This window comes from Podarcis tiliguerta (genome assembly GCF_965153285.1).
Source record: "Podarcis tiliguerta genome assembly, chromosome: 2".
Lineage (NCBI taxonomy): Eukaryota > Metazoa > Chordata > Lepidosauria > Squamata > Lacertidae > Podarcis > Podarcis tiliguerta.
The window spans coordinates 35,684,436-35,701,723 of record NC_139535.1 but is presented as its reverse complement, the minus strand read 5'-3'; the positions used below and the strand labels follow the sequence as shown (position 1 = coordinate 35,701,723).

At 41.3% G+C, this 17,288-nt stretch overlaps 1 protein-coding gene across 3 annotated transcripts in view; it reads left to right on the top strand.

The window, feature by feature from the left end:
• Window positions 1–17,288, top strand: part of SRGAP3 (SLIT-ROBO Rho GTPase activating protein 3) — a 177,895-nt gene that overhangs the window by 138,370 nt on the left and 22,237 nt on the right. For 2 of the 3 annotated variants that reach the window (XR_014507527.1, XM_083424765.1), the window contains exons 11-15: window positions 2,875–2,902; window positions 6,689–6,791; window positions 11,354–11,414; window positions 13,147–13,224; window positions 14,436–14,570. Coding sequence is in view for 2 of the 3 variants with exons in the window: in XM_083424765.1 (XP_083280891.1) it covers window positions 2,875–2,902; window positions 6,689–6,791; window positions 11,354–11,414; window positions 13,147–13,224; window positions 14,436–14,570 (405 nt within the window). In the remaining variant the exon portion in view is untranslated. Of the gene's footprint in view, window positions 1–2,874; window positions 2,903–6,688; window positions 6,792–10,679; window positions 10,711–11,353; window positions 11,415–13,146; window positions 13,225–14,435; window positions 14,571–17,288 lie in introns of all 3 variants that reach the window. The other variant, XM_083424766.1, reaches the window with a different exon arrangement.

Genomic DNA, 17,288 nt, shown 5'->3' with positions numbered 1-17,288 from the left:
TTAGCTCCTTTTTTCTCTTTTATGAAGATCCTTCATCTGACTTTGATTTGGCCCAGCACCTTTAACTCTCATGCCGTTACTCTCTTGACCAGTTTCCCAACACAATCTTGGATATTCCATTTGGCCCAGATAACAAATGATACCTTCTTTCCAGGTGAAGCTGTAGCTAGGCTTTAGGACTGCACTTTTGTGCACTTTAGCTTATTTGTTAATTAGTTCATCAGAAATTGCAATGTTCTTACATGGTTTCATCCAGCAATTGCGTCATGTGTTTCTGAATTCCCTTTATCTGCTTTCACTCACTATCTGACCTGGAAGTTCAAATTCAAAAGCCATGAGTCATATAAGGATAAAAGGCAGAGTAGCTGATTAAATTTGGCACTGTCACCACAAGCATCCCTTTCAGTTGCCTCACAAAAGATCTTTCAACAATCTTGAAGCCTGTCTGCAACTTCACATGGAAAAACGTTTCATTGCCTGATTATCCTTTATTCTGAAAATTCTTTCCACTGTTTTATAGATTTCTTTGCTCCTTCAATTTAAACATAAAAACATATTTATTGCATTTATTTTCTTCCAATGAGCTCAAGTTGGCATACATGATTTCCCCCCTCCTAATTTAATTCTCACATCAACTCTATGAGATAGGCTAGGTGAGGGGCAGTGACTGGTCCAAGGTCACATTCAAGTGAGCTTCACGGCCAAGTAGGGATTTGAACCCTGGTCTCCCAGGTCCTAGTCCAACATTTTACATGCTAAAAAAGATGCTTTAAAAAGTAGAGGCAGCTTCTGAAAATAATAAATACAACAGGAGAGCCAATCTGAAGTGACACTGGAGGTTTATTATTTATTTTTAAGAGGAATAAATAGTCCATCACATTTCGAACAACATGTTCCTCATGAGCAATGGAGTCAACTATTACCTTGTGCTTAGGATGCCAGGTTAGCTAGGGCATTTAGAGGAGGAACATCAGGCTGGATGAGCCAGTGGTCCAAAGGCAACTTCATCTGTTCTTTCATGGGGATCTCTTTTCTTATTTTCACTATTATCTACAATCATCTCTTGATAATTCATGTTGCCAGTGGAAGTGTACACAGAGAACTTGCAAGTCTTTTAAGGTTGACCCTTTGGGCACATGATTGCAAAATCAGAAATGAGCTGCATCCAAAAATGTTTCTTTCGTATACAGTGGTACCTCGGGTTAAGAACTTAATTCATTCTGGAGGTCCGTTCTTAACCTGATACCGTTCTTAACCTGAAGCACCACTTTAGCTAATGGGGCCTCCTGCTGCTGCTGCTGCGCCGCTGCTGCACGATTTCTGTTCTCATCCTGAAGCAAAGTTCTTAACCCGAGGTAATATTTCTGGGTTAGCGGAGTCTGCAACCTGAAACGTCTGTAACCTGAAGCGTATGTAAGCTGAGGTACCACTGTATTGATTAAGAGAGAGAGGGAGAATACAACTTTTTTTTTTTAAAGGCAGTTTTGGTCCTGAAACAAAAACAAATGAAATTCCACAAAGAAAATGAGGGATCTGTTTACAGAGTTATAAATGGAATGGCGTACACTTTAACAGTATGTAGTGGCATGCCACCGTCTGTCAAACCCAAATGTTGTAAATACTTTGAAGGGGCAAAGACAGCAAACATGGGAGTCTGTTTGGTTAAAGTCAAATGGGCAGTTATCTTGTAGGAAAAATCTGGTCCGCTAAATACTGCCCTCTATTCTCATGCTGTTAGCATATCCTCAGTGAGGTGATGGGATAATATTCTGCATGATTCCCAAGGATAGTAGTCCCTATCAGTACTCGTCCCTATCTCCCTCCCTGCACCCCTTATCCCCCGCTCTTCTAACTGCTAAAAATAAGAGCTATTGAGGCACAGATCTTTTATCTGGTGCGGATTGACTAAACTTCATTGACAGTAGAGCTGTTCGATTTATGCTAGCTGCCTGGATCTTTTAATAATTTATTTAAGCTCTTAACAAACATCATCCCTGAAGGCTCAAGGCAGAAAATGCCTCTATAAGAGAGCTGAAGATAATACTAATCAAAATGCTAAAGCCAGAGATGCAGCTAAAAGATTTGCTCTCCTCACCAGCTGTATCCCCAGCTGGCCCCTTAACTCCAGCTAGGTAGAGTTACTGTATGGCTTTAGAAGACGGTAGGTCTTCAGCAGTTGGATAGCATAGTTGGTAGAGCATGAGACTCTTAACCTCAGGGATGTGGGTTCGAGCCCCCCATTGGGCAGAATATCTGTGCGTTGCAGGGGGTTGGACTAGATGACCCTTGTGGCCCATTCAAACTCTACAATTCTATGATTCTGTGCAGCCACAAAGATGATCCTCCCTGCGTCTGAATCTTGCTATTGGAAAGATGCAAGGAGCAATGCTGACGTCTGAGCTTATGATTCAAGAAAGAAACAAGCTCTGAATGCCTCTGAGCATCATCCTGAGATAATTGATTGGAGTAGGGAAATGTAGAGATGCTCTCAAGTCAACATGGTTCTTGACTTGTAAGATGGCTTTCGGCAGTCAAGGGATTGTATTGAACACTATTCCCTTCTCAGAGTAGAAATGGAATTAATGGAGAAGACCAATTTAAGTTTATTAATTTCTGTAGGTCAACTCTGAGTAGAACTTAGTTGGATACACTCCCTAATATGTAAATCAATAGTAAACTGAGGTTTTATGGGTAAAATGTAATGTCTTCAGACCCTTGCAATTTCTCACTTGCCGTATATGAGCAGTTAACTTGTAGATTAACGTTAAAACAGTTCCCCCTGCCCCCATTTTTTTTAAAAATACCAAATAGCTGTGACCTTTTATATTATGTAAACAAGGTTGGAATTAATGTGTGATTTCTTCCCCACCCCAGGTGAAAGAGCTGAATGCGGTACAACCAGGTAAGTGGAAACTGTATATATACATTTTATATTGCATTCTGGAGACTAGTTGATATTGCTACTGCAAGATGGATTTGCTTGGGTTTAAAATGCATCTTCAATAAACAATTTTTTGTGTGGTGGGGCGGAATCCTTTAGCCATTTTGCTGTGCAGGGGCAACACCCTGCTCCAGGGGCCTCCTCTTATCTGCATTCCTTAAACGGATTAATTAGAAATATGACAAACAGGCCCTTGTTTTTCCTGCAGTGTAATTTTTAGCTGACTGGCTCTGAAATCATGAGGAATGCTGTGTCAGCTCGGTGCATTGCAGTGTCTCCATGGATATATTGGAGCTTATTTCTAGTCTGTTTATGACACTGACCAGCCATCTTGGCCTAACTGCCAGAGGACCTGCCTGGCTTGCTGATATTCATTCAGGGGCAGAATATGGAGTTTACATCCATCGATCCATCCAGCTCTAGGATTTATCTCCTCTTACCTTTTGGCATGGAGTGTCTCCTAAATGATCCCTTCTCTGTAACAAAAAAATAGGGGAAGGATAGGCATTGAGAATAAAAGTAAATATTGGATAATTGTGGTAAGAGAGAGTGAGGAAAAATCTAAGGGCGTTTGAAGGGAAAGAAGTCACTTCAGAAGGATAAGCAGAGTCTAGGAAACCGAGGAAAGGAGAGCTGCTGACAGAAATTGGCAAGAGAGCATAACCTGATTCAGTTAAGCAATGAAAAGATCATTCAGCAGCAGCAGGCAGTGGCGATGAAAAGCCACTTGGGGAAGGACTGAAAGGGAGAGATGAAGGGAGGGACACATACTGTGTAACAGGGTGAAATACATATATTTAGAAGTGTTCGTGTTTTGTATGACAAGGTTGGCCAAAGTTATTTAATGTAAGGAGCATTTACCCAAAAAACATTGGGAGGTTTGAAATGCACTGTCCCTGTGTGCTGCCCTGTTTTTCACCCCCTCCCCTCACCATCCTATAATCTCAATTCACTCACTCCTCTCTCTGTCTCTCCCCCTGCCACACTCTCCCCTGTGACTGCAATAATCCTTTCCCACTCCAAGAATTTTTACATTACAAACTTCCCTCAGTTTTAAACTGACTTAATTGTTGTTGCCTGTAAGGGCATCTGGGGGTTGCGGTGGTGTTTTTAACTGAGCTGATACTAGTTTGTCAAGAGATCCCTAGTGCCCCCACCCACACGCCAGGGCTCTAGTTTTCAAGGATCCTTGAGAGAAGCTGTAGCTGTTAAATCTGTAGAAGCTGGTAGCGCTGGCGGTCCCACACAGGCACTGTTTTGCTCTTGTTTCTTCCTGGCCAGATTAGTGGTACCTGCATTGGAACAGGCAGGTAGTGCTGCTACAGTTCTTGTTTCCTGCCAGGCTCCATTGCTACCAGTGTGGTTCCAAAAGAAAGAGGACTGAGTAATTGCTGCAATTGTTACAAGCTATTGTCAGGTCTGCTGGGAGCCATGACATCTGTGTCCCCAAGAGGTTTCCCCCCCTGATTTAAAAGCTTCAGTGGAGGAAAGGAAGTTTTGCCCCAAATATTTACCTGCTAGGTTCAGTGGTTAGCTTTTCAGATGCCTGCTTCATAAAAGAATGTGTCACTCTGTGACCTGAGTGACGATGGCTCTGTACAGATGACTTCCTCTTTTTTTGTTTCTGAACAAGCTCTGAACATATGAAATTCCCTTTGCTCAAGGGGCTGCGCAGAGCACAGATTTTTATCCTTGCACCAAAAGGCAGCTTCTGCTCACCCTTCAGCTTTCTTAAGTGTGCACAGCATAACACCCTGCAGGACTGAAGCCGGTCATTTTGGCGCAGTCTTGAAGAATCATTAAAATGGTTGCATGCTTTCAGCTGAGGAGGAAGAAGGTAGAGGTCGGAGAGGGAGGTTTTCTCCATTGCTTGAAGAACTCTCAAAGAAATGCAGCAATTGCTTTTCAGCTCAGCTGCAAGAATTTTGTCATAATGTATAACAGTAGGATATAGGACTCTGATATACAGGACAGCTGGGCTGCCAAACTCATTTTTTTTTAAATATAGCACTGCCTCGGTGTTTAATAAACTGCAGTACTAGTGAAGAAATTGAGAAAACAATTTTGCAAATGCTAGCATAGATGGCTGTTAGAGTGTAGCCCCCTTCGCATGAGAAGCTCTTTTTCCAGCCAAGCATGTGAAATACTGGGTTGCATATCATGCTGGTCAGTTCAGACTGTGAGAAAAACAGCCTTTCTAATCGGCTGCAAATGAATTTTAATTTCCAAGCTACTGTAAAGAGGTATAACGCTTTATATTCTCTTGGTGAGACTGTCCTTTTATAGCCAGGGATAAAAATGGCACATATGGGACAGAATTTGTACAATACCTTAAAATGCCAGAACTGTAGTATGCTGTGGGACTGAATCCAAATTCAGAATTTACCCCTAAAAAGAACAGATCTATTTCTGCACTGCAGCATTCCTGGCAATCGTAACTGTATACTCTGTCTCATAGTGTTTTTATCCTGCTTAGAGTTGGTTATGTTTTAAAAATACATGATAAAATATCCAAACTATTTAAACTTCAGGGGCACTAAGGGCACAATGAAACACCTGAACATACACAGCTTCCCCATCTTTCTCCAGGGGGTCTTCCTTCCACACATATAGAGGCAGCACCCAGTGCAGACCCTTGCGCCATCTTCTCCAGCTGTCAAAAGCGGTTCTTTTCCACCTTGCTTGTGGCCTCTATCTCCAAAGAGGCCCGTCCATTGATATTATGGTTCCAGTGCCTTCCAACAAGTTTATATAGTTAGAATTTCTGTAAAGTCTTTCAATCAGAGTATTAGGGCCTGCGGCTGCCACCTCCTCCCGCTCTTAGGCAAAGCTTACTGAATGCTTCCAAAGTTACACTGGGAGTAAGGAATGTGTCCCTGCCAGGTGAGCAGTTTGTTTTATGCAATGGATTGCTAGGCCATGCCAGTGGTTTCCCCCCAGGGAAGTGTTGAAAAGGAAAAGCCACCCATACTGTGTTCAGAAGGGAGATGTCTGTGGCCCTCCCTCCAGATACTGTTGGACTACACCTAACATCATATTTACCCATTGGCCATGCTGTCTGGGACTGCTGAACATCTGAAGGGCCACATGTTGTTAGACTCCCAGCAGCCCCAGCCAGCATGGGTAAGTATGATAATAACTAAATTCTGTGTGCAAAATTGATGATGATCCTTTGGAAATGAAAGATGCTACATTAAAAGACAAGTTTACAAAGGCTTGGGTCTCTAGAAACTGGGGCACACATAGAATAATAGAATTGTAGAGTTGGAAGGGAGGGGTCATCTAGTACAACCTCTTTCAATGCAGAAAGCATTTGCCTATTGTTGACCTCAACCCACAATCCCAAGGGAGTTTTACTATAAGTTATCCATAAAAGTATGGACAAGCTCCTGTGTCTCTACTTCCCCCCACTTCCGTGTCCTGTCTGTCTTCATACCCATTGTTGCTTCTTGGCTCTCTCTTGCCCTGTATCCTCCTCTCTTCTTTCGGAGTGGAGAATTGGCATTGTACCCATGAGATACAGGTGAGTCCATGTCCCAGGATCCCCACGTTGATATTTAAAATGACAAATATATGAGGAATATATCAAGGTGGTAATGGTCACCTAATATGGTTGGAGCCAGTGCACTCGTCCTCACAGTGACTTTTCCCCTTCTAGGTCTTTTTTATTTGCAGTCTTTGAAATCTTTCCCTGCCATTGTATTCAAGTTGATGTTTTGTTGATCTCTTTTGTTCCATTTTTCTCAGGCCCCCATGTCTTCCCCCTAAGCCACAGAAAATGAGGAGACCTAGGCCTCTCTCAGTCTATAATCATAAACTCTTTAACGGCAATATGGAAACATTCATTAAGGTACTTGCTGTCTAACAGTGAGAATCTGTGGACACTGTGGATGTAATGGTAGCATTTTTTTCTCTTCTAACTGCTGACCTGTTTCCTTCTCTCGGACCTGGCCTTTCCCATGCACTGCACATCACACCATTAAAGTGGTTAGTATGCCTCTGCCTCAGTGACAATTTCTATTGGTGGCCGTTGCTCCTCCTTACTGCAATAGTGAGGCACATCACTCCTATTTGTGCCAACTGGGAGGGATGAGATAAGTGTAATGACCCTTGTGGAACAGTATGGAAGCGCAACACTCTTTGTGCCTGTCAGCATGCTAATTGCAATCTGCCATATCTTATCACTGCAGGCAGAGCTACCGAGGTTTTATAAGCTGCTGTTTATATGAACATCCTGGAATTTAAATGCAGCATGCCTGCCTTCCGTTAAAAGAGATTTGCAGTGGATCAGAGTTAAACAAAAATCCTTAAAAGATAAGGGTGCTCAGACTGATATGGCTCTTTGTAATTTAAGAAAGGCAAGATGCTATTAGCAGAAACAAAATGTATAGTCAATTATTTATTCCACAGGCAGGAAACTCCTGAATGTTTGCTTTGAAGGAAAGTGACAGAGGGGAGTGACTGAGAAAGTTTGACCCATGTTGCGGTACCCTTCCTACCCCCTACTTCTGGAAAATTCTGGATGTCCACCTTTAAAAGAATAATAAAGTCAGTGCTATTTTTCTAGGGAAAAAGTGCCGGAACACATCATGAACATCTCCATTGTTCTCTTAGAATGGCAATGCTGCCCACCTAAGAGATGCTGGAACTGAGTTCCAGTGAATTCCGGCTAAAAAAAGCCCTGGATATAATAATAATAATAATAATAATAATAATAATAATAATAATAATAATTATTATTATTATTATTATTATTATTATTATTATTTCAGCAACTTGTTCTCCAATGGCTGTGAGAAAAAAGAAATAACAAGCTTTGGCTCACAGTTTGTAAGGATTGAGTGGGGTGGGGGGAGCTTTCTGCATACCTGTCCCGTGTATGGCTAACTGAATGAAAAGCTAGGTATTTTCAGTATTTTATTTACATGAGCCTAATTCAGTTGTGTTAAAACTGTTCAGCAAAGTTGTACATGTCTTTAAATAAGCATTTGGCAGGCTCATTTTTACGTCCCCACTCCATCCCATAAAAGATTAATATGCACAACATCTGGGATTGCACTGAGTGCTACAGAAGAAGATGCATTGATCTCGCTGCTATTTGGAAAGAGCTATGGTGTAACAGACATTGAGGAAATAGAAGCTTTGAGTGGGCTGAAGAATTGCTGCCATTTTGGAGTCAATCTCCATTCAGCATTCAGTTTTATGCCTTAGGCACAGCTTAAAAATAGGATGCTGATTTAGGAATTTAGAAAGATTTGTATTCTTTAAAGCAGTACTGATTATTGCAAAGAGAAACACATTTAAGCTTTCCCATTATTATTATTCCAGCACAGGAGCAAATTGCTTTTTTAATGGCTCCAGTAGTCTTGACTCCAGTAGTCTTGTCTCTGATTTTGTGTATATACATGGGGAGCTATAAAAGTCTATGGTGCATATTACTCAAGTCAAGTCGAAGAGCTTGTCCTGCTCTCAGGACTTTGCCACCATAGGGTCTAATGTATATCCCAGAAAGAAGTGTGAAGGCATGCAATCGAATTCTACTAACTAGGTGTGACCCTTTAAAGCTGTCTGGGTGCAAGGCCACGTGAGGACCCATATAGCTGCTCTGAGATCTTTGTGGAATAAGTAAAATCAGGAAGTGACATCACAGTTGAGTTTCCCCCACTTCTTTGAGCTACCTTCCTTCTTGTTAATGCCTAGCTTTCCCTCTTCCCTGCCCACTTCCTATTTATGGTACCACCTGAATACAAGGAAGTTCCTTTTGTCATCCCTGTCTCCTCTAGCTTGACTTCAAGCCCTCGTTCTCCTCCTACCCTTTTCCATTAATTTCCTATTGCGTGGTCCACTGCCTATGCCATCTTCATTCAGTCACCTTCGAGGGGTTGACACAACCCCTCTCCATGCGCTGAATAAAGCCGTGGAAGGGGCCACATTAGCAGCTGTGCCCAACCCTGCACCTATCATCCCTCTGAGCAAACTGCACCAGAAAGAGTCTTGACAACTCCCTCCTTGCATGGAAGAGCTCCACGCATAAAGATCAGTGCTGTCACAAAACCTGGCCAGGAACTGTGAAGCATGAGTTCCCTGAGCAGTCAAAATGTTCATGAACGAAGCCATTTTGTGCTAGTTCAGCCATCTGGTGTGAGGGGCTTCACAACTCCCAGAGCAATGCACCGATCAACATGTTATTACTGCATGCCCCAATATCTAACACTGCCACCACTTCAAACCATTCAGATGTGTAATGTTCAGCCACCAGCCACCCAAAAAGTGAAACTGTGGATACTTTCAAGGGTAGAGTCTCATGATTATTTTTTATATGACGAATATGATGTTTTCAGTGGGTTGACACACAGGACTTTCTGGAACTGGTCCAGTAAGTAGGTAAAAAACTATCATATAACAGGGCCTCCAAGTCATACAGTGACACCATTGCCACTTGAGAGATCAAATGCCACTTGAGAGATCAAGAAGAATAAGCAATGTTGCACTCCTCCAGTCTTTCTCCTAATGAAAGTCATCACTTTGGGCAAACAAAAGCCATTCCAGTACAAAACCACTATGAAATAGGCAAAGATAATTTGCTTTATCCAACCCCACCTGAAACTGACCAGCCACTACTTTTTAGCTGGTTCCTTCTAGTGATTATAAACATGGTAGGACTATCAAATGTATTTTTAAAAATTATTCCAGTTACATTAAGCTCCATATTTTAATATTAATTAAATCAACATACTCAGTGTTGCTCCAAAGGAACTAATGCCACTAGAAATCTATCTGAAAAGGATTGACCCACTTCCAGCAAAGATATTCCTGAAGGAAACTAGTGGTGGTGAATTTTCAAGCAATAAGATTGCAGTGTCAGATCAAAACCAAAGCAGCAGCTCTATGTTTTCCAAGAAGCAATGGCTGCTTCAGGGTAAGAAGAAAAAGAAAGCTTGCCTCCATTTAAACTGAGCTAGCTTAATAACTCCAGAGAGAGAAATATTACTCTGAGGTGATAATTCTATTTCTTCTCCTGTGATTATTTCTTATGCCCCAGGTGGCAAAATGGATGTTTAAGTGCGTCCTAAAATATGCTCCTTAAAAAAAAAAAGTTGAGGTATATTCATTATGGGTCTCAGCCACAGAAAACAACAACAAAGAAATATCTATCCATTATGAAAGGTTTGCTTTATGTATAGATTTGTGTTAATACTTTACATTGCTTTCCACACAGAAGGCCTTCAAAGAAGCTTACAAAATAAAAAGTCAAACTAAAATATAAATATAAAACAATTCACATATAAAAATTAAACCGGAGCAGCAAAAAATAATAATCCAAACCACCCACAAAGAGGAAGAAATGTGTCAAAGAAACAAACTTCCAAGAGCCAACTAAGGCATGCCCATAACTTGACAGGCAAAATCTTCACTTTCTTGCCAGCAGGGCTGTGAGATAGTCTTGCTGATGCCTGTGAATGTGGAGGTCTGAGGAGGGGGGGTCTGTTGGCAGAACTAAATATGGGGATGAGGAGAATGCAATAAATTACTAAGAGTAATCTGAAAGTTGGTCACTGAGGACAAGAGATTGCATACTAAGCAGTTATATGGGGTGTTGGAGCTTCAACTAGATCCTTCTAAGCTGCCATTGCATTTGAGCTTTCATAGCCTCTGGAAGTTGTGCTTACTTTAACTGATCTTATTCTTGCTTAACCTTTTCTTTTTTCCCTACTTTGCTGCTTTGTTTGCTTATCAGAGGAAGAAGGAATGCTCGAACCAGAAACCAGGTATTTACTAGAAGAGGCCCCCCCTTTCTGGGAAAAAAAAATCATATATGTTTATATAATATGAGCATAATCTAAATTTAAGGGAAACAATTGTAATCCCTTGCCAAAAATATGCTATACTCTTATAGTTCACATTAAGTTTTTAATGATGGATACAAAAGACAAAACTCATGCAAGGATAACTTTTCCCCTTGCCTTCCTCTGTGATTCAGGCTAGCATTTCAAAAATGTTTGCCTCTAGGCAACAGTTCTTGGTTTGAAAACATTTGAATGGTACAACCAAGCAATAGCGCATTTTTACAGAAGGCCTGGCTCATAGCTACATTTCTGTAAAGTGATAGTTATGATCCAGCTGCATTATACCCCATACGTTGCTTCAGACTAAGTCAGATTGATTCCAGGGACCAGCTTCTAATTTATGATTTTTCTCAAAGCTGACAGTATGTAGGATATGTGAAGTGCTGTTTCAGATACTTGCAGCAATTGTTATCTTAATTTATTGCTAACTCTATGATTAAACTAATGGTGCTCTTTTTCCAACCTGAGACTTTTGGTGCAATCTTTGCTAGAATGTGTTTTCTAAAACACTGACTTCATCAAATCAGTATGTTCAATTTTTCTTTATTTGATTGTTATTTCAAAGGATTCAGGACAGGCTATTCCACTTGTGGTCGAAAGTTGCATTCGGTACATCAACTTATATGGTAAGTTCTTTTGGTAGCCTCCCCGTTGCCTATAGTTTTTCTAAGAAACTCTCTCTGTTCAAGAACTTCTTCTGCCTGGAGTGCAAACAGATATGCCTGTTTCGTTGCTTAATCATATGGGCCTGAGTCTTAATTATTGTTATGCATTGATTTAGCATCAACACAATAACATTTTGTGTGTGATAAATTCTTGGGTTGTATGTGCTCTTCCTGGCTTTTGTGGACCTCAGTCCAGACACTTGTGAAAGAAATCAAATGATGCCTTTCCATCTATTGCAGTGTATCCAAGATCATGATAAAGTATCAGCATTGTGCTAGTGCAGGGTAGGTGATGTAAGGCCCATTAACCATATTAAGCTTATTCAAGGTTTTCTCTGTTGGGAAAAGTTCTCTTTCTCCCCCACCAGCTGTCATGGACTAGCTGGATGCAGAGGAATGGTGGGAGGCAGCAGCTGGGGAACCCCCCAGGGGAAGAAGGCTCAGACCCAGAGGATTCGTGGTGGGACGATGATGAGTGGTCAGAGGGAGAAGAGGGAGCAGACTGGGAGGAGGGTGTGTCGGAAGCTGAAGAGGTAACAGGACTTGGTGAGCAGGAAGAGGCTGCAGAGAGCAGGCCAGAAGCAGAAGCGGAGGCTGGAGAACAGAGGGGGCCAAGAGGCAGAGATGACACAGGCTGCTGCGGAATCCAGAGAGTCCCCCCCTCCTGCTTCGACCAGCTCTCCTCCCTCCAGTCTCTCATAACACACAGGGGAGTGAAGAGGGTAGAGCAGAGACAGACAAGGCGTTGGAGTCTCAGATTACTTGGGAAGGACCAGGGGGGAGGAGACATAGAGAGCTATGGGAAGGCAAGGACCTTCAGTCATTGCAACTGCCTCATTGGGGCAAGATATACTGGGAGGAGTTGCTGTGCTCACTAGGCCTGAGCTGTTTTGTTTCTTTGAATAAAGAATTAATTTCACTGACACTTTGTGAGTTGTTGCTGATCTGCTCTCAACACCCGCCCTGACCCCCGCCAAACAACAGCTGTCCAGACCATAGCAGTGCATTCACTGGTTTGTAGGCTGGCTGTAAGCCTTGGTGGACTGCGGATAACATCTGAGCCTTCGGTTGCCTTCCCTAGCACTAGAGCATTTAGAAGTGAAAATCAGTCCTAATTTACATTTTTCTCAATTATATTTTTATTCTTTCAGCATTATTATTATTACAGCATTATTATTATTATTTATTTAATTTATATACTGCACCATAGGGACATGGGTGGCACTGTGGGTTAAACCACAGAACCTAGGACTTGCCTATCAGAAGGTTGGCGGTTCAAATCCCCGTGACGGGGTGAGCTCCCATTGCTCGGTCCCAGCTCCTGCCAACCTAGCAGTTCGAAAGCACGCCAAAGTGCAAGTAGATAAATAGGTATCGCTCTGGCAGGAAGGTAAACAGCGTTTCCGTGCGCTGCTCTGGTTTGCCAGAAGCGGCTTAGTCCTGCTGGCCACATGACCCAGAAGCTGTACACCGGCTCCCTCGGCCAATAAAGCGGGATGAGCGCCGCAACCCCAGAGTTGGTCACGACTGGACCTAATGGTCAGGGGTCCCTTTACCTTTATACTGCACCATACCCGGAGCTCTCAGGGCGGTTTGCAATGGAAATAAATGACTGATATTCTAAACTGAAAGAAATGACTGATATTAAAAATACTGCAATAAGCGTTTCTTTTCCCTCTTGTTTTATGTCCAGGTCTACAACAACAGGGTATTTTTAGAGTTCCTGGATCTCAGGTTGAAGTCAATGATATCAAGAACTCATTTGAGAGAGGTATGTGAGAAGTCTGTGTTTCTCACAAAATGATGTGAAGCTGTTTTCCTTCCACCTTCTAGTGCAGTACAAAAGCTCTAGTAAAGGGTGATCCAGACAAGAATCTGTTGTATTCTATTTCCCACATAGCAGAATGTTGTAGCCCAGATTGAAACATGTGGATACTGTTTCACCTCTGGATCTTTCAAAGCCTAAGATGGAGCTTTTACTGGCACAAGTTTTTTTAAGCGAAAGCCTCATAAGCTGTTTTCAGTGCCAGAATTCAGCCCAACCAAAAAGACACAAGTCTTGACCCTATGCAGAATGTCTTTTCTTCTTCTTGGGAAATGAGTGTTATAAAATGAGTGTTACAAATATCTATTCCATTCTAGGCAAGGTTCTTTCAGAAATATAAAATACGACCAGATGTTAACATCCGCAAATGAAAGATAAATACTTCAGTGTGCGTTTTCCTGTCATATTTTATCCTATGGTACATATTTTTAATGCATGTTTGGAGCCAAATACTAAAGTCAGAGAAGTTTAAAATCTGATGGATAACTACACTCTAATCCATGTATGTTTAGTTCAGAAGGTACAAATCAAGTCAGTTTGCTTAAAAATACAGACTGAACTAAGTTATCTTCCATCCCTGTATCTATAATATTTAACTATGTTATAATCAAGTTATGATGAAATTCTGTTCACAGCAGTTTGTTGTCTATATTGTTTCATAAGGCCAAACTATAAACCATTGGGCATATTACATGCTGAGCAGAGTTACCGTATTTTTCTGTGAATAAGACACCCCCATGTATAACAAGACCCTTATTTTTTGGAACCCCAGATTAAGAAATCAGTATTTTAAACATCAAACAGAACAACTTTGATATTTTATTTAAAAATTAAAAGCACTGGCACCAGCATGGTAACCCCCAATGGTGCCTGGGGTGGGGTGTGTGGACATGAATCATCCATAGAATAGGAAGGCTGAAAGAATATCAAATGGCAGTACTCACTGGCTTGAAATTTTCTCTATGACTCCACATTATCCTGATGTCAGTAACCTCTGATAATATAAGCTAGTGCCATGCCATTTAAAACAATACTATATTAAATGACTGGATAAAATAATTACTCTGATCTTTCCCTTTGTTTATTAAGTGCTCTGGATTTTCTGCCTAATCCAGAAGTAGAATTTAATGGTATAAACCTTTTATTTATTCATCCAGGTGAAGATCCCCTTGCTGACGATCAAAATGAACGTGACATTAATTCTGTTGCTGGGGTCTTAAAGCTGTATTTCCGAGGACTGGAAAATCCACTCTTTCCTAAGGAAAGATTTCAAGACTTGATCTCTACTATAAGTAAGTACAAGTCAGCGATTTGTAATGAACCATGCCAGTGAACAGTGCAAGTCATGGTATCTGTTGTTCTCTCATTTACTTCTGTATCAGGAGGTTTTTAATGTTTGATGTTTTACTATGTTTTTATATATATTGGAAGCCACCCAGAGTGGCCGGGACAACCCAGCCAGATGGGTGGGGTATAAATAATAAATTTGTTATTGTTATTAGTATTAGAAAACCATGTTCTAGCAACAATAGTAGGTCCACTTTTCTTCCTTTACATTCTGGTTGCTTTCTCTCCTAACTATTCTCTGCCCCTACTTTTCTACTACATTGCCAGGGAGTATCAAATGGAATCAGTACTGTAGTGTTATCTCTCTCTCTCTCTATCTCTCTCTCTCTCTCTCTCTCATCTAGTAGGGAACCCAGGTGCTGAGTGCCAACAGCAATGTAGCAAAAATGGGTCCTCTGAGAAATGAGAGTGGGGTATTAGCAGGCTTGGGGAAATGCCAAAATTTTCAGAAATACGAAAAGAAAAACCCTTTAGAAAAAAGCAGGAGAACAACTGCCCTTAAGAGCCCAGTTAGGAGGAGCATGCACAGTAGCTATGGAGTGCCTGTTCAGGGGGAAGCAGAAGGTGTGTCTGTGTTAATGGACTATCCTGGAAGAGTGCATGACTGACTGATTGGAAGACTGGCCAGGAGCACTCCACATTGGTTCAGGGTCCTGTGTGTGTGATAATTTCAGTGTAGCAGATTTATGAGGTGTATTATATTCTGACACTGTTCTAAATGGAAGAGCAGATATTTCGTGTTTGAGAGCTGCTCCTACCTGAACTCCCACCATCCGGTTTGAACAAAAAATGTAAAAGGTTAGAGCCAAAAAAATAAAAATAAATACAGCTTATCATCTCGTACGGCTGTGAAGGAAGAGAGGCTTGCAGAGTGCAGAGCAGCCTTTTCTCTGGAGCTTAAACTGCAGACTGCCGCACAACAGAAAGCTGATTTGATTTCCCTTGGCCGGGGCTAACTTAAGCTGAGAGACTTTTGGCAGCGTAGAACGTTGTGCATGTCACAGGGCATTTGCATGCCCTGAGAGTCTGCAGTGCCACATAATCCACTGTTTATTATGTGGTTGGGAGGGAAGGCTCACTCTCGAAACAAACAGGAAGTTCCCTGTCACTTAGGCTGGAATGAAGGCTGGAATTTGCATGAAACTCTGATGTGGAAAAGAGCAGCAAATATGAATACAAATTCATTCAACCTAATGCCATGCAGTGCCCAGTCAAGATGGACCAATTAAAATTGCATACCAATGTTCAAGCTGCTTTTGAATAAGGGCTCTTTTATATTCATAAAGCCAGCTTGTGAATATTTTTTACATATCATTTATTTATTGTTAGCTGTTTTGATAACCATTACGTTCTAAATGCAGTATGGAAGAAGAGATTTAAATAAAATAAATCATAGCTTGACTTTTTCAAATTAATTTTTCAAATTAAAATTATTCTTTACTTTTTTTTGAACCAGTATTAATGCACAAAATGCCTTTTGTTAATGAATCCTAGGGCCTCCTGGGGAAAATATATAGCAGCTGAACAAGTATACTTACATTGTATACTTTAAAAGGAAAGGCTGCTGCTTGGCTCCATAGGGAAAAAATCCACAGTTGGAAAATGTCTTTATTAGGACCAACCAATATGTCACAAAATCCTCCCCACTTCCAGAAAAGTTTTTTATTCTACAAATAACATAACCAAACAATATAAGAATAGGAAAGTAATGGGAACAAAAATAAAATTCAATAATTCACTTCAGAGCTGTTCATATACATCAGAAAGTCGAAAGAAAACAGAGATATATTACAAGAAGGGTCAGAAATTGATTCTAAAATGTAATGCTCAAAATCGGCCGTAGGGTTAATTTACAATCTCTAATGTGGGCAGAACATATTCAGATATTCTCACAACAAAAACACTAAGTATCCTGAAGTGAATATTGGATTTTACTCCCATCCCTGCTGAAAACACAAGCTTTGAGACTGTGCTGTTTCTGCCTCAGCCTCAAATTGCTGAAAAAGCTGGGCTGAACGTTTGTCCCAGATCTAGTATATACAAGTGGAACCTGCAACAAAAGGTTGCAGGGTGCAGTGCTATGCCTAAACACAGAATACTTCATTCTGTTACCTCCCTCTTTGGTTTTGACCAGGCATAAGCAAACTCGGCCCTCCATATGTTTTGGGACTACAACTCCCATCATCTCTAGCTAACAGGACCACTGGTCAGGGATAATGAGAATTGTAGCCTCAAAACATCTGGAGGGCCGAGTTTGTCTATGCCTGGTTTTGACCCTCCCCCCAGCAATTGACATGCCTTGCCCATTGCGCATAATTGGTCTCCACCGGATTGTGGTAGGGGTTTTTTGTACTTCTTCAAAAGGGTATTCCCTGACCTCCTGATACTTCCCTTGTGTATGGATGGTGTTTTAACTATATAAGGATAGGAACTTAGAGAATGACTTTACTATTGACACAAGAAATATGGCACTTCAGCAAGATGTAGCCAAAAGGAATACTTCTATTCAGAGTCTCAATCCTTCCATTTCTCACACACCTGCATTAGTTCTCTATTTCCCCCTCCCACAATGATCAGTCAGTGCAACAAAATGGTTGCCTCCGGGAACTTGTTACACAAAATGGTAGGAGGGGGAACACAAGGAAAATGAAAAAGTACAGAAG